The following is a 23,103-nucleotide window of genomic DNA, read 5'->3' as shown; positions in this document are numbered from 1 at the left end:
GTTGTGCTCCAGACTAATATTAAAAATAATTACATGCTTCATATATGAATAAACGATAGTGTAGGGCGTTGAGGTGTAACGGCTTTATTAGCAGGATTCTGGAACGGCTGTATTACTCACAGTCAGGCTAGGCAAGTTGCGTAAAATATGCTACAGCCTCATCTAAGGTGGCCTCTGCAATTCGCTCACAGATTAAACACCCACTATTAATTTGTGAACCTGGAATTGATGCCTGTAAATATAATCTGCTGTGCTGCACCTTGGTAAGCCACTATGCCACATTCTTTCTCCTAGCTCACAAAAGATTCTAATTGTGGCAGAAATGTTTTAAGATTCTAACATGTTCCACATTATAAGGTGGGAATATATCTTGCCCTAATAAATTGTTTTATATGCTAACGTATCATTTCTCTTTAAAATTTTATTTTTTTTAATGCTGGAAAAATAAGGACAAAATGTAGCCGGTTGAGAGTTTGCCAGCGTCAGGCTTCCTGAAGTCTGTGCAAAACAGTGTTGGGGCTCTTATTATTTGTGAACATAGGCGCCGACTCCATGGGGCTTGAGGGGGCCCGAGCCCCCTCAAAAATTCGTTTGGGGGGCTCTGCCCCCCCAATAATCTCCGGCGCCCCTCCAGCAGAGCGCCATCGCCGCCCCTCCCCCAGCCCAAAATGCACAGGGTCGGGCTGCCTGCATGCCTCCTGCCCTCCCTCCCGAGCAAAAGCTCCACCCAATTTCCTTTGGAGCTGATTAATAGGCGCAGCACGCTCTCCCCTATTCGCTCACGAGGAGGCGGCACCACTTTATTTGCATATTCATGAGCTTATTTATTATTCATGAGCTCCCCCCCCCCCCCCAATATTTTTTATAAGTCTGCGTCCCTGTTTGTGAATATCGCCAATTTCAACTGACCGGTTCACACAATCACGTGTGTTGGGTACTTGAGAAGCAGTTGCAAATCTGTGCAATATCAATGGTGGGGCCAGAGTGAATTTAGTTTAAGTGCGTAAGTGAAAATGCATATTCAGTAGTCTCTTTTCTTTTGCTGTTTTAATAGTGGTGGAGAAGCTGCAGGGCAATGCTTGCTTGGGTGACCCTGTCGGATGTCTGTAAAAAAAAAAGTGTAAGATATTCCACATAAAAGTTAGTACCTGTCTTATGAGATAGTAAGGTACCATACTCAACGTCTCATCACTCAGAGAATTACCACTCAGTTACTTGCAGATGAATGTGTGACGCTCCTTGACTGGGAATCATTGCGCTAGAGGCAGCATGGAGCGATATGACCCTGTCTGTCTGGCCATGAGGGCTATTTCACACGTGGAAGTTGGGACTTGATACTGTGGGCTTCAATTAATGAATATTCATATATGAACTCACCCTTGGTAATCTCTGGAAACAACAGAAAGGCTCAACTGGAAAAGAACGCAGCACGTAGAGTAGTTGCACAAGCACTTCACTCTGAATTCAGATGCTATTTGCATGCATCGCAACGCAAACAGCTGGTGTACACAATAAATTTGGGTGGCTTCACCCAGAAGCAAAAGAGGGAATTAATTCGTGGGATGGAGGGCACAATTTAAATCTTGCAGGGTAGTTTGCCCCGCTAAGTAAATGGAGAGTTGTGCATTTAAACATAGATTTAAAAAGAAATAATGAAAGCAACAGTATAGATTACCTAGTTGGGATCCTGAAGTCTACATTTGTGCTTAACTTGAAAGCCACTTGTAAAGCTGTGGAGCCCACCACACGCTGGATGATGCCTCTGGAAGCAGCTTTATCAAGTTGGAACTGTGAAATCAGGTCATATCCTAAAGGAACAAATATGCACATTTTAAAAATCTTCCATTGAGCAATCATGTAGCTTGAAAACCTAGCCTACGTTTTCCCTTTGGTCTCTCTTTTGAGATGCACTCCCCCCGCTGTTTTAACTCATTTTTAAAAAAAACTGTTTTAAATTAAATTAAAACGTTTGGTTTTTATGTTTTTAATAATGTGGTGAGAAATCTTGGACATAACGATTGACACAAGGAAGCAAGATAATAGACAGATAGCTTCGTCCGCAAGGATGCAGTTTTCAAAAAGAAACAATTTATTTGAAAGACACCGTTAGTGTATACTTGCCTGGTAGATCATCTTGGCGAAACCTAGTTGGTGGGCAGAGGTCAGTCTTTGTGTTGGAATTGAATGTAAGTGGAAATCCTGCAAGAAACACCAGACACAGGTATCTATGTCCATTATTTAATTTATCAGTTTATCAGCCTAACCTTCCTGTGATGGTCCCACTGCAGGTTACATTCCAAAACAACAATAAAAACCCATTAGCTTACAAAACCCAAAAACCAACCTTCATGCTGTTGAATAGCCTCGGACGTTGAGTCATATCCTTGGATGTTAACTTCATAGAAATTAATAGTATTTACTTCCAATATTATTTTATTTAGGGTTGGGGTGCAAAAGGCTCCAGAGGAAACATAATTAATGAAAAGTCACCGGAGGAAAAAAGGGCCAAACTGGAGCAATTGAAGCTAATGGTGAGACTGTCTGAGACTGTCATCACATCCACAATGGCCAGATTAATTGTATTAGATTTCTTGGGAAATGTATAAAACAGAGAGCAGTAGAGAAACACCCCTTCCCTTCCCTGCCATTTCTGAAGAACCTCTGCCTTCTCTGACATGGGTTTGTAATATAAAGAGTTCTACAGTGCAGAGCTATTTGTGGTTTGGACAACCATGAAAAAGTTGTAGCTAGCTAGTTAGCTAAGTCAACACCTATATATAATTCAAAGAAAGCCAGTGCCAACTCTGCTCCAGCAAAACCAGCAGTTGGAATCCAACCTCTTGGCTTCCTTCCCTTCCTCTTTGATATTTCAGATGTTCCCACTCTTTCCTCTCCCATGTTTGAGCACACAACAAGCCCTGTAAGGTGAGAGTAAGAGCTGGGAGGGAGTTCTGAAGAAGAACTTTTTTCAAAAGCCTCTTGCATGAACAAGTAGCCATTTCACTGTTTGAAACACCCCCTCTCTGTGAACACACATCACAGCACATTCATCCGACACCCTAAACCCCTCCCTAAAGAACCAGAAAGGAAACTTAAACATTGGTTTAAGGTAGCTTTAGGGATTCTACCTATGCAATATTTCAAGCCAAGATGGAAAATGTCACTGGAGGCTGGAAGAAAGGCTTACACAGTTTGAAAAGAGACACCTTTCCAGAATACAGAGAGCGTCTGGTCTATTTCAAGAACTGACACTTAGATGTAGATTTCCATTTTCCAAGCCTAGAAAATGGAACATGCAAAATCTGTTGCCTCTTCTTCCCCAAGAGCTGAGCTTGCTATTCTTTTAGGCATTTCATTTTGCTAATTAGTATTTATTGTCCATGTCCAACAGGTCTTCTTAATAGACAGCTGGAGATATGTTGGTCCCAAGGAATGAAATTTACAAAGGGAAATGTTTGCTAGCCACTTACATCATAATAAAATTTGTTAATCTTTGAGGAGTCATAAGATTCTTTGTCATTATTAAGAGGCTTAAGTGTACCTGTTTTACTGAGGTTGCATTTTTTATTGACTCTGCATTGTATGAGCTCCTGCTTTTGGGCTATACAGAACTCTCCCTCAAGTTGTTCTGTACAATGCAATCCAATTCACATTCAGAAAATGTGGATCCAATAAAATTCACCACCATGCTAATTTATAAATGTGTAATTTTAAGAATATAATAATGTTCGCTCTATTTCCTTTACGTTGCATTTTTTAAAATGTTAAATGTAAGAGATAGGTTTAAATGCCAGATATCAAAAGGCACTGTTTTCCAAAAATTCAAGCTGCCTTTCTTTCTCATTTACATACCCACATTTATCACGCACACATAAGAATCTAATCCCATTGCTCAATTTGTTACAGTGCAATCCTATACATGTCTACTCAAAAGTAATCCCCACCGAGTTCAGTGGTACTTGCCCTTGTATAAATGGGTATAGGATTGCAGGAGAAGGCTCTGAGTACAGTAGAACTGTTTTCACTGCCAACATCTTTACTACATGTAATAAAACAGACCCTTACTTGTCTGCTGTTGAGCAGTAGCGGATGCCAGAAACCCAAGAAAACAGCACAAATAACAGAAAAGTTGGTATTGCCTGTAAGGAAAGAAAGACAGCTTAAACATGAACATACACGGCCTAATAATGTCACCCACTTTCATCTCACAGTCGTGCATATAAAATGCATAAAAGCACGACTTAAATCTTTGCTAGCACAGATGGCAAGCAAAGCTCCAAAATTTCGGGTTTGTGTCTTTTCCCCCAACAGTACAACAAAACGTTGCCTTAGCATTTGTCTCAGATACCTGTTCTTACATATATAACTGTCAGAAGGAAAAAGGAAGACACAGAGGGCAGCAAAGCCTATTTTAAATACAATTAATTGTTCTTTCCTCCTCTATCAGTGGCGCCCCTCAGTTAGATATGCAGTACATCACTTACCGGTTGTGCTGCATTTCCCCACCCGGTTTTTGTGCTTAGGCACCTAAGCAGCTGAATTTTCTGCCTATGGTCCCATCAACTTAAGGGTGACAGGGTCCCAGAGTCAGTGCTCTCTGTCCTCCTGCAAAGGCGTCTGTGTGTGCGAAGAAACACCAACGGTTGGAGCCGTTTTAATAATCTGGATGAGAAGTGGAGGTGGGCACTAAGCAGGCCTACGTGTTCCCGAGGGGACATGCGGGAGGAATTTAGCTGGGATATAAAAAAGGGGAGGGGAGCAGGAGCGAGGGGTGTGGATATAAGTAGGAATTCCTAAGTTAAACAGTGCTGCCCAGTGAGTGAGCATGGCAGGAAAGGAAGGGAGGGGAGTAGCTGATGGGAAAGAAACATGAGGTTAGACCCTGGAGGTGACCCAGCAAAGATTATGTATACTTTGGCAATTCCACTAATCAGGGTAAGTTCAAATGCTGCCATGGGTGGGGGGAGGAACTTCTCATTTCTCACTGACTTCCTAATGAGGCAGTCTCTCAGCTCCCAGTCCTGCAGTAGAGGAATTTTGCTGAAACAGAAGCAAGCCATTTATATAGGGTTCACTGCTTAAGTACGGATCTTGCCAAAGAATACAGATTACCTAGTTATATATTGCGACCAGGCAGGTTAATCAGTCTCTAACCAGTCACTTTAGTTTGGATATATTTTCAAGCACAGAAAACCACACAGGTAGATCTGTCTATGTGGATGGACAGAGGGCGAGAAACCCAGTGGATCATCAGCTCATGATAGTCTGGTGCAGGGGCCGCAGGAGAGGGAGATTGCTTTAATTCCTAGAAGACTTTCAGTAAAAGCTACAAGAGATTATAAATCAGCACAAACCAAAGAGCTTTAGAAAGGCCTCACTGTAAAAAGCTCCCGAAGTACACAAAGGAGAAGGGCTTCTCTGTTAACGTCCAGACAGAATACAATAAAACGTGGTTGGAGCAAACTATTTCCTGACTCGCACGCTCTGTTTCAAAAGGAAAATATCAGTTACTGTAACTTAGAAAGACAGCATTGTGAAAAACATGGTGCAGATCAGCGAAAGCCAGTGGTCAAAGATAATAAGATCTATTTTCCATATCCAACAAGGAGAGAACTGCATGGGCCACCACTGGCGTAAATTGACTATTATTATTTAGAGTAGTGTGAGTGTCTGAGAAAAGGAAAACAGAGCTCTTGTCTAAGGCCAGAATCACATTTTTAATAAGTCTGGCTTTGCCTCTCTGTGGTATATCTTGGGGCACATAATTGGAATTGTTTGAACTGAGTTTCAGTTAACTGTACCGCTTTCTGCTACTTTGCATGTATGTGTCCATAAGGACAGTCATTATGAAAGACAGCAACTGTACTGAAGTCTCCCAACAGAAGTCAATGTAAAAATTATTACAGAGGAAGCCAGCAAGGTAAGTCAACACAAGGTGCATTCTCTGATCTTCCAGGCTTGTGATTTTCAGCTGTATCACACATAGCACAGCGTTCCCACCCAAAATAGAACTTACTGTTGCTCTTGAAGCATCTAAGTACAAAGCTACTGAAGTGGAAACACAACAGGAACAGGTTTGCAGGTGTCAGTCAATATGAACTCAATTCTCAAGTCAAATTGAACAGGCATGTGATGGACAATAAAGTGACATCCTAATTGGATAATCAAATCATTATGGCTGACTCAATATAAATTGCATCTGCAAAAGATGTATGAGTAAATGTGTGTCAGACAGCCCAATCCTACTTCCTGGGAAACCAGTGAGCTATTCATAGTCACTATCAGGTCCACGATGTGTCATATACTTCATGTCTCCTCTTTCTAGTCTACTGAATTGCCCAACAGCTGCCTTGCAACCTCTTGTATTGGCTCTGTCATTCCCAAGTAACTACGTGCTCCTCGGGACCCTTTGGTTTCAATGGGAAAACTGCAAATATTTACCGCACAGACAAATTTTACCTCCTCTGAACAAGTGTTTTCTGGCTCTGGGGGCTTGCGTATTCTAACACTGCAGAAAAACAGATTTTCTGAAGTGTGTATTCTACCCCGCCATACAATGGAAAGTTGCCTAAGAGTATAGAATACACCCCAAAAACCATGAGTGTGATTTTTTTTTTTAAGTCAGTTGGATGAAAGTTAAGGTGTCCTAGAGTTTTAACCACAGATGATGAGCAGGGAAGCCACAGCTGGCTATGGCTGTTGTGCAGGTGTTTCTAGTGGAGAAGGAGATTGTGATGGCTCTGAACACATGAATATCTTTTTATGGTGCAGAAAGCTGGGCGAGTGGTAGCAGGGTCTCAAAGATGCCTTCTCTGTTCCCTAAGTCCCTATCAGTCCAATCCAATAAATCCCTTGCAGGAATGTAAGATTCAGTGCACATACAGTGCTCCCCCATCCACAAGGACTTTCCTGTCGATTTTAGTGAAGCAGACAGCTCACTGATGGGCGCCAATGCCAGTTTCACCTCACAGCAGATCAGAAAGTATATTATCTGTGCTATTATAGGTGCCAGTAACTGGCAGCTTGCAGACTGAATATAGCTTCCTCAAGGCTGCCATCTGGCTTTCCAGTTGCTCCCCCCCCCACCCCCACCCCCGTTCTCTCCTGTAGATTTCCTGGAACAGCTCAGAGGAAGGAAGAAATGGTGCAAAAGGAAGAGGGAAAATTCTCTCCCTGCTTCATTCTGGAGGTGTTACGGCTGAACCATTGCTGTCCAAATCACACACATTCACTTTGCTGTTGTTCTGTTTCATTATGGTCTCTGCAGGTTTTGCAAGTTTACAAAACAATCTGCAGAATCTGTTTGGCTGGAATGACTAGAGACGATAAAAGGGTAGAAGAAAATAATGGCCCATACTCTGGGCAACAATGGACCTGTCAAACATCCCCAGTCTTGTTTGGTATCCCTTTGAAAGAAAGAGAAGGGACAGGTGGGAAGGAACATGGTATGTGGAATGGCAGGTGGAAGAGAAAATGCAATCACCAGTTCCTGTTATTATTTCTAAGCAGATGTTGAAGATGCAAAGGGGGGGGGGGACCAGAACATAAAGCTATAGTAATGTAAGAATATAATGTTCAGTTAAGAGCTGAAATTGTTTTCTGTGGCTATCTAATCCCATTGAAAGCAATGCTGGCTTTGATGTGATTTCATTCTTGCTTCTGCTTCCTTATATTCCCATGCAAGCTGTCTCCTCCTTCATTTCTCTGCCTTCCCCTTTGCCATTGCCTACATTCCTGTATTTCACATGTGGCTGTGTGAAAGAAAACATAAGCAAGATGTTGAGATCTCCCTCTATTTCCCAACATATGGCATTCCTTTTGATGTCACTACATGCTGTGAAGTAATTAAGTTTTGAGTAACACAGATATTAACTGGGAGCTGGATACATTTCCTTCTCTGATTGATGCATACATTGCTTGAATAAATGCTTTGTTGTTTTGTTTTGTTTTGTTTTGGCTTGCTATGCCCTTCCCAGCCCCACCTGCAACATATATTTAAACCCGAGAGAGTTTACTCAGCTATATAACCTTATATTGCATTCCAAATAAATTTGTAGGTCTCCATACAAAAAAATCTGGGTCTAAGTGTTACAACTGACCCTGCCTTACACCTTCAGGGTTGGTGTGTGTGTACGTGTACACACACACACACACACACACACACACATTTTTTAAAAAACATTATTTCCAATGTATCACCAAAATCACCCTAAGCCACACTCACTAGATTAAAGGTAAAGGGACCCCTGACCATTAGATCCAGTCGTGGCCAACTCTGGGGTTGCGCCGCTCATCTCGCTTTATTGGCCGAGGAAGCCGGCATACAGCTTCCGGGTCATGTGGCCAGCATGACTAAGCCGCTTCTGGCGAACTGGAGCAGCGCACGGAAATACCGTTTACCTGCCCGCCGGAGCGGTACCTATTTATGTACTTGCACTTTGACGTGCTTTTGAACTGCTAGGTTGGCAGGAGCAGGGACCGAACAACGGGAGCTCACCCCGTCGTGGGGATTCGAACCGACCTTCTGATCGGCAAGTCCTAGGCTCTGCAGTTTAACCCACAGTGCCACCCACGTCCCTTTTTGTTGTTGTGTAGTCGTTTAGTCGTGTCCGACTCTTCGTGACCCCATGGACCAGAGCACACCAGACACTCCTGTCTTCCACTGCCTCCCGCAGTTTAGTCAAACTCATGCTGGTAGCCTCAAGAACACCATCCAACCATCTCGTCCTCTGTCATCCCCTTCTCCTTGTGCCCTCCATCTTTCCCAACATCAGGGTCTTTTCCAAGGAATCTTCTCTTCTCATGAGGTGGCCAAAGTATTGGAGCCTCAGCTTCACGATCTGTCCTTCCAGTAAGCACTCAGGGCTGATTTCCTTAAGAATGGCGCGTCCCTTTACTACCAAACAAAAATGGCATTTGAGCACCTTGAAAAGGTGTTCAAACTAAAGCTTTGGTGCCTGTAGGAAGAAGACAGTTGAGTCTCCAGCTGTTTTCGGACTACAATTCCCATCATCCCTGATCACTGGTATTGCTAGCTAGGGATGATGGGGGTTGTAGTCCAAAATTAGCTGGAAAACCAAGTTTAGTAAACACTGACCTAGAACATAGATGCATGTTTGAACCAGCTTGAAATGCACTCCAATTTGGAATTGCGCTGCATTAAAAAAAAAAAAAATGGAGGAGGAGAGAGTGTCTACTGGATAAGTTAAAATGATTATTTTTGGCTAAGCCCTATTCCAAATTGGGTTTCTGTCATATTCCTGCTGCTGATGTCACCAGCAGGCACATGACCCAGGAGAGGTCTCCATGCCACCAACCCCACCTTTTCCTCAGGCTGCCCCCTTTCCCCACAAGTAACTCAGCTGGAAACGCTAAAAAGGAAGGTTTGACACAGACCTTTAATATCTGGATGTTGCTAGAGCACGTGGATGTTGCTAGAACATAACCTAGGCAAGCCAGGAAGCATAACAAATATATTTATCTATGACATTTTAATCCCGTCATTCCAAGGAGCTGAGAGCAGGGAATGTTGTTCCACCCCACTGTGTCCTTACAACAAGCCTGTGATGTAGGTTAGACTTGTGACCTTCACAGCTGAATGTGGATTGGAGCTTGGGCTTCTCTGCTACTAGTCCAACATTCTAACCTCTATACCACACCCTATGTGCACCAACACATTGGGTACCAACTGAATTCTCTAAGCAGTTGTCAAGGGCCGTCTCAGGTATTATCACTTTACTGCATTCTGATCTTAGGGTTAAGAAGGCATAAAGGACCGTCTGAATTAAGGTCCTAAATCATCTGGTAAGAAAGCAGCAGCTAAATACTGAAGTACATGTGCAAAGTTCAGTACAACAGCTCAGTGTTTATATTACAATGAAATAAGAAACAAGAGGAAAAAGAAGTGCCCCCCACACCCTGTGATGCAAAATAAATAACATCCAAATCTGCTATTGTATTCAACAGGAATAGTTTAATGTACTGTATATAATATCCCTGATACAGTTTACTGGAATATAGCTCAATCATATAGTGTTGTCCATCTCTTCCCTTGTTGTAAAGATCAGCACACAAATATGGAAATGCAAGACTGTATCCCCACACGGCGACAGATTCGTTCTTTCATCTACATCACCTCTACTGAGTGCACAAGCTATTATTGCTCTTTGTGGAAGTATTCTGCATGCTAGGACCCTGGACAGGAATGGGCTACTCCATAGCCTATATTGAACTGGGAAGTTCCTTCTGCCCAACATTGAAGAAAATGATCAGGCATATGTGTTTGAAACAAAATACACCCATAGTTGAGATCTATTCTCACATTATTCTGTGTACAATGCTTACATTGAAGCGAGTGCCATTGTGCCCACTAAATTAACCAATCTCATTAAATCAAGCCAAGTTAAATGTTGTAGCCAATAGTTCTTAATGATCATATCCTTCTAGTCATGTACTCAATCTGTTTTTGAAAAAGAAAATATAAAAATGCCCCATTTTATCTTTTAAAAAATGTAACTAGTGATCAACCTCACTGTGATTTCAAACTATTTTTGTGTTCATAGTGGGGTGCACTGTGTATGTTCGCATTATTTATTTATATCAAAAAAATAAAACCTTTTTTTCAGTTTTAAAATTCTCATAAAAGTGGAGTTTAGTAAAACAAAATGCAAACAATAAATAAATCCTAATGAGAGATAAACAAAAAATGAATGGCACGAACTGCAATTCTGGCACCTTCAGTCAGTACGGCATGAGATTCTTAATCTCAGGGTTGTGGGTTCAAGCCTCAAGTTGGGCAAAAGATTCCTGCACTTCAGGGGGTTGGACTAGAAGACCCTCATGGTCCCTTCCAACTCCATGATTCCATGAAAGCCTGTCTGAAATAAGCATGCCAAATTGACCCATTCACTTTGATGTAGCATGTCTCTGGACCATTGCTAATAAAAGAAGCAGCTCTGTTGGCTGCTGAAGACATATTGATATGCAGCAGAGGTGGCACCCAAAGCAAAATCTCATTACCAAAATCAATGAATGGCAAGGAGCATGGAGGAGGTTGCTCTCTCAGGTTGCATAGTGATGTAAAGTTAAGAGGTTAGCAGCATGTAGCTCTAGCAGTAGTTGTCTTATATGCTCCTGCTACATTCAGCTCTAGCAGAAGTGTCCAAGTTGTCCTCAGTCCTACATATTTCACATTACAGAAGTCTAGTTATAAAAGTAAAGAGGCCAACAGTCATGGCCAAGTTATTGTTGTTGTAAGAAGGAGCACAGCTGGTGTTGAGCCAAAGCTTGCCAAACATGCTTTGGGATACAGAATCGGCCGGAAAATCCAGGAGACCCAGAACCAGGAGCGCCCACAAACTGCAGTCCTGCTATTTCAGGAGGAGGAATGTGAACCATCCAGAACTGGCATTTCTGCTTTTGCGTGTTGTTCTAGGACCACCCACCGTGAGGAACTCTGTCTTGCCTTAATTATGTCAGGTTATTCACTCCCATTACCATACTTAGGTAATCATTCAAATACAAAACTGCCAAGTCTGTTTCAGGAGAGATGAAGGAGAGATGGCAAGAAGAAAACAGAGATGAGAGGTCTGATGACAACCTACTCCAAAACTCTGGACAATATCTCCCGGCTGTTTTATACAGATACTTAAAAATAAATAAATGGCATGTATGTTGAAAAGCTTGATGGACAGAATAGACCTGTGTGGCACTCCAGAATAGAGATGACTATTCTATAATTTCAGCATCTGATAGTTCTCACTGGATGTTCCCTTAAATCTCAATGCCAATTGTCAGAAATAGAAATGTATGCCAGGAATTGTTTTAGCAATGCAGTGAAAGATGGCAGAAGTGCATCTCATAGCCCAAAGATTACATAAATACTGTTGATACTGTGGAAAATAAAATGGCAGAGAAAGTTGTCATTCAAAAATCATGCATTTGTCATGTTTTTAGGAATAATAAAAGGGTTTGAATCAGGAAACTTCCATTAAAAGTAGATGACTCTACTTTTATTTATGTAGGCCACTGCTAACAAGAAAACAATCCCAGAAAATTAGTGGCTATTTTAGAGTTGGATACATCACTCTTGACTAAACTGGAATAATGCAATGGTGTTGAGCAGTCTGAAAGATAGATTTGTCAGAATATCATTCCTGTAAGGATGGGCATGGTGCTGTCCTACATTGGAGAAATGAGGGCATCTAGTAGGTGGTGAATGAGCAAGAGCATATATTGGAAGTTTGCCCCAGGTCTAGTTGCTCTTAATTAAAATAAAATAAGAAGTCCAATTAAAATGCAACTGCTAATTACCGGTACAGTATGGTTTATTCCTTCTCCCTAAAATCTGAAATAAAGAAATAAGCACTACGCCAACACATCAAACAAAACAAAACGCAGACCAGGAGTCTGGCCCACTTATATTTCAGCACTTAAATTGAGTATCTCCTGCATATGAATAAAAAGGTAAAGGTAAAGGTACCCCTGCCCTTACGGGCCAGTCTTGACAGACTCTGGGGTTTGTGCGCCCATCTCACATTTATTGGCCGGGGGCCAGCGCTGTCCGGAGACACTTCCGGGTCACGTGGCCAGCGTGACAACGCTGCTCTGGCGAGCCAGAGCCGCACACGGAATGCCGTTTACCTTCCCGCTGGTAAGCGGTACCTATTTATCTACTTGCCCCCGGGGGTGCTTTCGAACTGCTAGGTTGGCAGGCGCTGGGACCGAGCAGCGGGAGCGCACCCCGCCGCGGGGATTCGAACTGCCGACCTTTCGATCGGCAAGCCCTAGGCGCTGAGGCTTTAGCCCACAGCGCCACCCGCGTCCCCCCCTGCATATGAATAAGTAAGTCTTAATCAGAGTGTTTCTTTAAAAAATTCAGCCCATGATACAAATGTTGCTGTCATCAAGATGACCTTCCAAGTCACACATATAAAGAAAGGGCGGTCACCTCACTCTGTAAACATTCTGTACTGCCAGTTTTGAATCAAAGACTTGGGAACGGCAATCAGGGAGCTGCCTTCCTCTCCTTGGAAGGCCAGGGAAGGGAGCGGCAGCTTTTGAAACCAAACCAGAACTGCTGATACAGGTACGATCAATTCCACCACCACCACCCAGCCTAGTTGCTGATCTCAAAGTAGACAAACTTCATCTTTCTTGATAGTTTATTGCCAGGGGTCTTGATCAGAGATGACAATTTATGATCATTAGATCAAGAACAGGCATGACTCAAGATAGGCATTTACCAGCACAATCATAAAAATGTCTTTGTCGTTGTTTAGTCGTTTAGTTGTGTCCGACTCTTCGTGACCCCATGGACCAGAGCACGCCAGGCACTCCTGTCTTCCACTGCCTCCCACAGTTTGGTCAAACTCATGCTGGTAGCTTCGAGAACACTGTCCAACCATCTCGTCCTCTGCCGTCCCCTTCTCCTTGTGCCCTCCATCTTTCCCAGCATCAGGGTCTTTTCCAGGGAGTCTTCTCTTCTCATGAGGTGGCCAAAGTATTGGAGCTTCAGCTTCACAATCTGTCCTTCCAGTGAGCACTCAGGGCTGATTTCCTTAAGAATGGATAGGTTTGATCTTCTTGCAGTCCATGGGACTCTCAAGAGTCTCCTCCAGCACCATAATTCAAAAGCATCAATTCTTCGGTGATCAGCCTTCTTTATGGTCCAGCTCTCACTTCCATAGATCACTACCGGGAAAACCATAGCTTTAACTATATGGACCTTTGTTGGCAAGGTGATGTCTCTGCTTTACTCAAAAGTAATTCCCACTAAGTTCAATTGAGCTTACTAACAGGAAAGTGGGTACACAGGACTGCAAGCCTAAATCCAGAGTCAGGAACTTCTGAAAATACCTTGCTTGCCTTTTTGTTACTTCTGACAAGGAGCCAGCAGAAAAGCACTAACTTGGAGGTTGTGCCCCTCTGCACACTTTACTCGGAAGTAAGCCCTGCTTAAGTCAATGGTTGTTGCTCTTTGGGGTGCGCTCACACTGTAAATTGGCCAAGGCGGGAAGGAAACCAGGGCGAAGCAACTCAGCTATGCTGAATTAAGAGCCTTGCCTGATCCTTCTCAATCATCAGCTGGAAGGCTGCACTCCCTTGTGGCAAGCAGGGGGAACAGAGGGCAGGGAGCAGCGGCTGCACTAGGCAGAGGGAGCCCTGTTGTGCTAGCCACCAGTGCTGCCAACTGACTGGGAAGGGGGCTCCATGGGAATGCTGCAACAGCCCATGCCTGGAGGCACAAATTTTGCAAGAGTGAGCAGCTACCCTGCATTGTTGGCAGGGGCCAACCTAGCTAACCCCTAGGTAGGTAAAGGTAAAGGGACCCCTGAACGTTAGGTCCAGTCGTGACCGACTCTGGTGTTGCGGCGCTCATCTCGCTTTATTGGCCGAGGGAGCCGCGTACAGCTTCTGGGTCATGTGGCCCGACATGACTAAGCAGCATGACTAAGCCGCTTCTGGTGAACAAGAACAGCGCATGGAAACGCTGTTTACCTTCCCGCCAGAGCAGTACCTATTTATCTACTTGCACTTTGACGTGCTTTCGAACTGCTAGGTTGGCAGGAGCAGGGACCGAGCAATGGGAGCTCATCCTGTCACAGGGATTCGAACCGCCGACCTTCAGAGTCCTAGGCTCTGTGGTTTAACCCACAGCGCCACCCACGTCTCTAACCCTGAGGTATGCCCCTGCAATTAGTTCATCCTCCTGTTTGTTCCCATTCAATCGTCTTTCCATCCCTTTGGAAGCCTTCTTTCCAAACAATTCTGATCTTCCCCTCCCCCAGTTATATTTCCCTTGCCACTTTAATATTCTTTCTGCAATTTTCTTTTTATTTTTTCCTTGCTGCCTTAAAAAACAAACTCACCCTTGACTTTCTGCTTACTATCTTCATAAGTCAATACACTTACTGTTTTTTTACAACACTGAGGACCAATCTAGAAAAGATCGCTGATGGAATCTGCCACTATCTTGCCTCATTTTGCCCCTAGATATCCGATTGGTTCCACATGGAGCTGCCAAGATTGCTGTTACATGGTTACATAAACCTACCTTCCTTTATCTTACATGAAAGAGAGAGCCTGACTTAGTGCACAGCTGGGCCATATCACGTGTGATTAGCTTTAGTATTCATTCATACATATTTCATCTTTAGTTAGCATTCCTTTTAATTAACATGTGCATCATTTTTCTTTTCTTTACAAACCATAGTTTGCCAAACTCACATACTGACTCTTCTTTAAAATAAAGGCTGCATTTTCTTAATTGCTCTTATAACACAGAGAATTCAGCCCACAATTCAGTGCTCTACTTTTACAATACTGTATGCCAGAGCAAACAGCAGCAGAGACACTGTTTGGCAGAGCAAACAGACTATTCTAACGAAAATCCTCTAAGGAAGAATTTGGACAGCACTGAATGGCTATTTTCTCATCTAAGGGCACAGGGTGCGCATAGCTTCTATGACAGTGGTCAAGTTTGTTTCTTTCAACAATTACAGCCAATAAATGATTAGAAATTTGGAATGGTTATACAAGAGTTCTGGAAAGGGAACATACGCCTTCCTCTTTTAAATTCATTAGTCGACTGGGCAGTTTTGAAAGACATCAACTCTGTCATAATTGGAACAATCTCTATGGCACACGCAATTACTGTTCAGTTTGATGCTGCCCTAGCTGCAAATAGAAGGGCTGATTTTAATTTTTTTTACTTTTCACACAGAACAATGCGTTTTTATATGCAGAACTATGCTTTATTTGTATTGTATTGATAGTAAAATTCTGTATTGCCTATTCACTGGCTTTACAGCAATGCCTTACATTGATTTAATGCCCATTGTGCCACTTACTGAATAATCCTTTCAAACAGGTATGGAAAGATTTCCTTAAATACTTCCTGTTAGCTGTTCATCATTTCCTACCTAGCCAGTATGACTCGGGTCTAGTATCAGCATGATGACTAAGCTTAAATGTAACTGTTACGTGCCAACTGATTGCCAAAAGATCGCTCTTCATACCTGAGAATTCTCCTATAAATGAAGGCTTTCTTTTGAGGTAGCACCACCATGGAAGACTGGTGGGGTATGGGCACAAGGTATACACACTTTAAATGGCTTTTATTCTCTACCTGAAAAAATAAACGTCTGCCTGGAACGAAATAAAAACTCTGCAAAACTATCTAAAAATCAGTCATGTAAGCTTCAGTAACTAAAGTAGGTCAATGTAGTCATTAGCACACTATCTTTGAATTTGTTACATTATATGTCTGATTGCATCTCCTCTTCTGTTGTCTCTTAATGAACCTTTTACCCTGCTTTGGAATATTCATGGTACTTGCTTTGGGTGATTCAGAATTTCCAGACGAACCCATATGTCTTAACCCACGTAACGCTACAGTTGTAAAGGCCCTATTCATGTCACGCCTGACTGTTGAGGAGAGTTGTTTCCACATAAGACAGTTCCATGCCCTAATAATGTCAGAAATCACATAGGCCAGACAACTGATTTGCTCACTTCATATGCTGGTCTCTCCCCCCCCCCCACGCAAAACATAACCTGCTACTGATAAAACCAAAGAGGTTTATTCTTTAGTCCTTTTGCTTTGACCTGCCTTGGAAACTGTGCAGTTAGAGGCCTTGAAAGACTTTTGAGCAATTTAAATCTGCCCTTCTGCAAGGAGGCAAATTTGCTTGCTGATCTTGGATTGTGAATCTTTTTGCAAAAGATGTGAACCATAAATGATATATGATATAAATCCTTGAATACCAACTCAGGGCTACACTTCGGTGGTTTCTGTCTTCATTACGCTATAGCTCTACATCCCCTCTGTAGCATAATCAATAAATCTAGCAGGCTTGTTTACCCTGTCCCCCCTCCCCCAAAAAAATTATGTTCTTGCATAATCTCCTGGAGTGCTCTCTGTAGTAAAAAGGGAGTGTGGCCATTGGTACTTGAAAGGGTAGAATTATAGACCCCCATATCAATGCCAGCACCAAAATGCTCAAGGTTTGTGGGTTTTCATAGCCTTGTCACTCTATGAGAAATAAATAATTTAGCAGGTTACTCCATTTCTTGCATTAAATGACTCAAAGGATAGGTGGCATGGAGTCATACTGTTTTTATGAGGCATTTAGTGCATGGGAAAGTGTAAAATATGGTAGATCTCATACCTGGACTCTAGCTGCATGTAAGTGTTGAATAACAATTAGCGGTAAACTAAAAAGGGGCTGACAGATGTGTTTGTTTCCCCTCATAAATTGTACTCTTGTTGCTGATAATCTGAATGAAAAGTTGAAGAAAACTTGTTGTTTTTCTCTGCTGAACAGAACTTGCCTCCTCAGCTAAAGGTAGGAGCAGTTTTATTGTAAAACCAAGGCAAACTAGGTTTATTTAAAATGTATCAACTTTATATATATGTAATATATATATATATATATATATATATATATATATGGTTTTGGTGTCTTCGGGTGTCTTCCCGTGTAAGAGTCGGGGTGTCTGTGCGACGTTTCGACGAGGTCTCACTCGTCATCTTCAGGCTGGTGCTTTCGGCTTCTTGTTACTGGAACAGAGCAGAGTCTGGTGTTTGAGTTCCTATAAATACTGTTGAGGGGTGTGGTGTATAGCCTCCAACGTTCTGGGCAGAGAGGAAGTTCCTAGATTAGTGTGCCTTTTCTTCTTTTGTTCCTTAATTACTTGAGGGATATCTTGGGTGATTTCATGAGTGATATTCTGAATACCACTGGGTGGGTCATTAAGTGTAGATTAGTTGCTAAAGCTTTCGTGTCTTGACCTCTTGAGCTTGTGAAGAGTTTTTCTGAGAAGATGGCTGTGCTGCATTTAGTTGTGCTTTGGCTTGGCTTCGTGTATAGGGGCGAGCTGTGGTTTTGTGCCTTGTGCCAGCCAGATCTGTGTAGGGATTGCAGGGGGGTGCAGCATCCGGAGGTGCCACTATAGTTTGGCTACTGGATGGAGTCTGTAATATGTCTGTGGAGAGGGTCTGGGTTTGGGTCTGGTGTGGTTGATTGGTGACGGCGTTCTGTGTGCCTCTGGTTCTGGTGTCGGTTTTTGTGGGGAGGGCTAATTTCCAGATGTCTGGCAGGCGGGACGTGTCGTCACGCTTGTTCATGTTGTGAGGGTGTTTCTCTATCTCGATGGCTTCCATGATTATTCTCTTGTGGTGATGTTCCATATTAAAGAGCAATTTGGAATCTGCAAAATTAATTTCGTGTCCTGTTTCTTTCATGTGTTGGAAAAGAGAGGAAGTTTTTTCTTCTTTTTTGACGGCATTCTTGTGTTCTGCGATACGTGCATTTATTCGTCTGTTTGTTTGTCCAATGTACGTGGCTGGGCAGACTTTGCAGGGTATTTCATAGACCCCTTGGTTTTCCAGCTGGATTTTGTCTTTTGGGTTTCTGAGGATATTGGCTATTTTTTGGTTGGTGCAGAAGGCTGTTTTGATATTGTGTTTATGGAGGATTTTGCTGATCTAGGAACTTCCTCTCTGCCCAGAACGTTGGAGGCTATACACCACACCCCTCAACAGTATTTATAGGAACTCAAACACCAGACTCTGCTCTGTTCCAGTAACAAGAAGCCGAAAGCACCAGCCTGAAGATGACGAGTGAGACCTTGTCGAAACGTCGCACAGACACCCCGACTCTTACACGGGAAGACACCCGAAGACACCAAAACCTACATTCCTATACCCGTGAAAATCTACGAAAGCATATATATATATATATATATATATATATATATATATATATATATATATATATATGCAGGTTTTGGTGTCTTCGGGTGTCTTCCCGTGTAAGAGTCGGGGTGTCTGGGCGACGTTTCGACGAGGTCTCACTCGTCATCTTCAGGCTGGTGCTTTCGGCTTCTTGTTACTGGAACAGAGCAGAGTCTGGTGTTTGAGTTCCTATAAATACTGTTGAGGGGTGTGGTGTATAGCCTCCAACGTTCTGGGCAGAGAGGAAGTTCCTAGATTAGTGTGCCTTTTCTTCTTTTGTTCCTTAATTACTTGAGGGATATCTTGGGTGATTTCATGAGTGATATTCTGAATATCACTGGGTGGGTCATTAAGTGTAGATTAGTTGCTAAAGCTTTCGTGTCTTGACCTCTTGAGCTTGTGAAGAGTTTTTCTGAGAAGATGGCTGTGCTGCATTTAGTTGTGCTCTGGCTTGGCTTCGTGTATAGGGGCGAGCTGTGGTTTTGTGCCTTGTGCATTCCTGTACCCGTGAAAATCTACGAAAGCAAATATATATATATATATATATATATATATATATATATATAAAATATAGAATCTTATATATCATCATATCTAATATATAATAAAAATTAAACCAAAAGCACAGTTGGCTTCTTGTTTTGCAATAATATGTGGTTCAAATATATGAAACCAAGGTTCATATGCAGCTTGGCTGGAGGTCATTTGTCATCATAATACCCAATTCCATTTGTGTTCAATGGGAGTAATGATTACCTACTTTAGTGTTGTATCATAAATATTCAGTGATATGCACTGTTCATAGCAAGAGAGCTGTCAAATGTATAAATAATACTAATAGTAATCATCAGTGACTCACATATGAATATGGCCCCATCTGCACTTTACATTTGAAGCAGTATCATACCAATTTAAACTGCTGTGGCTTCCCCTCAACAATCCTGGGGTCTGTGGTTTATTAAGGATGCTGAGAGTCATTAGAATGAACCCCTCAATTCCCACACAGAGCTAAGAACAGATTTTTTTTTTGGGGGGGGGTTAAGGGCAATTGTCATGAAAAAAATAACACATATGGTAACTATATAAAAAAAAGAATTTTCTTGCAGTCAACCACTGGAAATAAGATACTAAATACTGACATCATATATTCTTATGAAGTAAGTTTAAAACTATGTGTGATAAATCAAAATCGTATATAATTATAGGTTGAATCCTCCTGCAGATATTGCCTCATACTTTTACCTACCCATCAATTACGCAGCATCTGGAAAGACAAGTTCAGACACAAAGAGAACACGTTCCAGAATTCCTGCACAGCTGCCTTGTGGAACTATAGCTTCCAGTGCAATCCTGTTCCTACATACTCAGAAGTAAGTCCACAGAGTTCAGTGAAGACTTAGGCTGAGATCACATACACCAGTGGGAGGGCACCTTTTTCAACCCAAGGTCTGCAAACCTTCCAGGAGTCGTGTAACAGTGGTGAGCAGGACCAGAGGCAAAAGAGGATGGAGAAACCAATGTAAACATCACCTCTGTACAGCACGCTGGTTTCTACACACACTTGCATACGCCTCTCCATCCTCCATACAGGCAAGGAAAAAGAACGACCAGAGTTCAAGGACAAATTCCTGCCAGGCAAAAACACTCAAGGAAGACCAGCAAGAGGGCGTGGGCTGGATAAAAGTTTTGTGCTCTGGAGGGGGGTGTGGCCTGGCAGGTGTCAGAGACCAGGCAGAGGACTACTGCTCTGATAAGGAATGGTGGGAGCCTCCCTCTTTCCTTGCTCCTGACCAAGATCCTGAAGCTGCCCAGGAGCAGTGGAGCAGTATAGATTTGGAGCAGTGGTTTGCAGAGGGGCATAGTTCTGAAGACAAAAGTTGGGAAGAACTGGGAGGTGAACAGCAAGGTGAAGAGGAACTGGAAGAGAGAGAGCTAACAGACTCTCTCTCTCTCTCTAACTGTAAAGTGCCCATCCTATCAGTCTAAGGTCAAATAGAGCAGATAAGGTGGCTACACAAAAAGCATGGTGGTTGCGAGAGCAGGTTCCAAGATGCGGAAGTGACTTGAGTGACTGAGGGGAAGGGCGTGGAAACCTTAATTGGGAGCACCTTCACTCCAAGATGGACTCTTTGTTCTTTTGCTGTGATCATAAAGATCTCTTTAAATGGTAAGAGACTATTTTTGCTTTGTTCTGCTTATCCACGGCCAAAGGGAGGGAGGAAGCCACTTTCCTGAAGCCTGACAGCAGGGAGACCTAAGAACAAGATGGAGAGACCTAGAGGGGCCCTTACGCCTGAGGTTCTCCATCCCTGTTATACAAATTTAATTGGGAGTAAGCCATGCATGGGATTGTAGGTGTCTGTGCTCCTTTGGAGACATGACAACCAGGGTCTGTGCTCCTTTGGAGACATGACAGAGGCTGTTGTAGCTTTAAGGAATATGATTTATTCACATAATTATGCCTGAATTTAGATGGAGAGAGCCCAGATCTTACAGCATGGTCATCTCAAGAGGGGCTTTGTTCTCCACAACAGTGCAGTAATGGAGTCCAAGGCATCTCTCCCTGCCTGCCTTTCTCTGGCTTGCCAAGATAGTTCTGCCCTTTTCTCAACTATTCCAAGCATCCTGCCAAAGGCCCCAAACTCTTCCTGTGACATCACACCCGGTTACCTTGACAACCTTTCAAATACCCTGTCTCTGTTCACACCTCAGGGTAGTGGGGAAGGACAGTTCTCTTGCATTGCCAATGGCCCTTAGGCTAGCCTAGGAATTCCTCTTGCAGCTTGTATTTTTTCTTCATATCCCAAATAATCAAAATCCTACCATTTATTAATTTCTAGGGTGGGTCAAGCTTCTTCTTTTTTTAACTGCCAAGGGGTACGATACTGTTAATGAAATCTTGTCTATTTCCAGTGTGGCACTGAAATATTTTTCTATGTTGCTATGTTTATTTCAGCAAAAATTACAAATGGGTAAAAGATGTGTGCTTAGGAACACAGGTTCCATAATAAAAAAGGGTGAATTTGAGATCATACTTTATACTCTGAAAGGCCAACAATCCACCTCATGTGTGACTTGTCTTGCTTAGTTCAGAAATGCTGGCTTCTCTTAAGTGTCAAAGCCACCCTGAGGTACAATTTTAAGAGGTAACACCTTTCTGGCTAATGTACAGATTATCTGAACCATTCCGAGATACATTTCATGTGTACCACTTGAAACCCAGTTTGCAACCTTTCCAGGTGAGATAATAATAATAATAATAATAATAGTAATAATAATAATAATATTTGTATCCCACCCTCCCTGGCTGAGGCTGGGCTCAGAGCGGCTAACATCATAAAAACAACACAATATGCATAAAAACAGACACCAATTAATTAAAATTAATTCAGACAAGTTAAAATCTGGGCAGGTGGCAATTATCAGGTTGGAATTGAGAGTGGTCAATACTTGCCAGGACCAACTGTTTCCACTGATCATACAAGGACCTGTGAGCGGGTTGAGGGCCTCCTTCGGGCTTGTCTTATACAAAGGAAGTCAAACTGCACCCTGCCCAAAGGCCTGGCAGAACAGCTCCATCTTGCAGGCCCTGCGGAAAGATGTCAAATCCCACAGGGCCCTGGTCTCTTGTGGGAGAGCATTCCACCAGGCCAGGGCCACAGCCGAAAAGGCCCTGGCTCTAGTTTGTTATCTTAGGGGGATTTTTATTTTTTTAATGAGAGAAAATATATATGTTATCTTCTTAATGAGAGGCCCTCGGTGGTCTTTTATATCAGTGGTTCTCTTTTTTTTATTTTTTTTATAATACTTTTTATTAAATTTCCTTTATACACAAAGAAAGAAATGAACAGTAAGAAGGAAAAAAATAAAAGAAAAGAGAAAAGCATACACACAAAAAGAGACAGATACATTCAAAAAAGTTACATCATAAAACATAAAACATACAACATCGACTTCCTTCCCTACTGATTTCGGGTTTTGCTTTTAACAATTTCATTTTTACCGCTGGTGTTCGTTTCTAATTTATACATCGGGAGTTTTATAACAAACCCTCTGTAGTTGGTACGTTTTTAAAATTGCTTTCAAAATAAACCATGAATTTATTCCAATCTTCTTTTAACTTTGTATTTTTTTGATTTCTGATTCTTTGTGTCATTCTTGCCAATTCAATAAAGTCGTATAGTTTTAACTGCCACTCTCTCACCGTTGGGAGGTTTATGCCTTTCCAGTTTTGAGCGATTAAAATTCTGGCCGCTGCTGTTGAGTATTGGAATAAAGTTTTGTCTTTTTCTTGAATTTCTGTCCCGACCATCCCCAATAAGAAGGCCTCTGGATTTTTGGGAAATGTATATCTAAGTATCTTT

At 42.4% G+C, this 23,103-nt stretch overlaps 1 protein-coding gene across 2 annotated transcripts in view; it reads right to left on the bottom strand.

Annotated features, from left to right (window-relative positions):
* Positions 1-23,103, bottom strand: part of COL9A1 (collagen type IX alpha 1 chain) — a 97,625-nt gene that overhangs the window by 60,067 nt on the left and 14,455 nt on the right. The window contains exons 1-4 of one of the 2 annotated variants that reach the window (XM_082218286.1): positions 4,485-4,608; positions 4,066-4,139; positions 2,122-2,199; positions 1,676-1,808 (exon numbers count right to left, since the gene is read on the bottom strand). In XM_082218286.1, the coding sequence (XP_082074412.1) occupies positions 1,676-1,808; positions 2,122-2,199; positions 4,066-4,139; positions 4,485-4,498 (299 nt within the window). In that variant the 5' untranslated portion in view covers positions 4,499-4,608. Of the gene's footprint in view, positions 1-1,675; positions 1,809-2,121; positions 2,200-4,065; positions 4,140-4,484; positions 4,609-23,103 lie in introns of those variants that run through there. The other variant, XM_082218285.1, reaches the window with a different exon arrangement.

This window comes from Podarcis vaucheri, assembly GCF_965113315.1.
Source record: "Podarcis vaucheri genome assembly, chromosome: 3".
Lineage (NCBI taxonomy): Eukaryota > Metazoa > Chordata > Lepidosauria > Squamata > Lacertidae > Podarcis > Podarcis vaucheri.
Note: the sequence above shows the minus strand (reverse complement) of the source record. Positions and strands in the feature narration are given on the sequence as shown.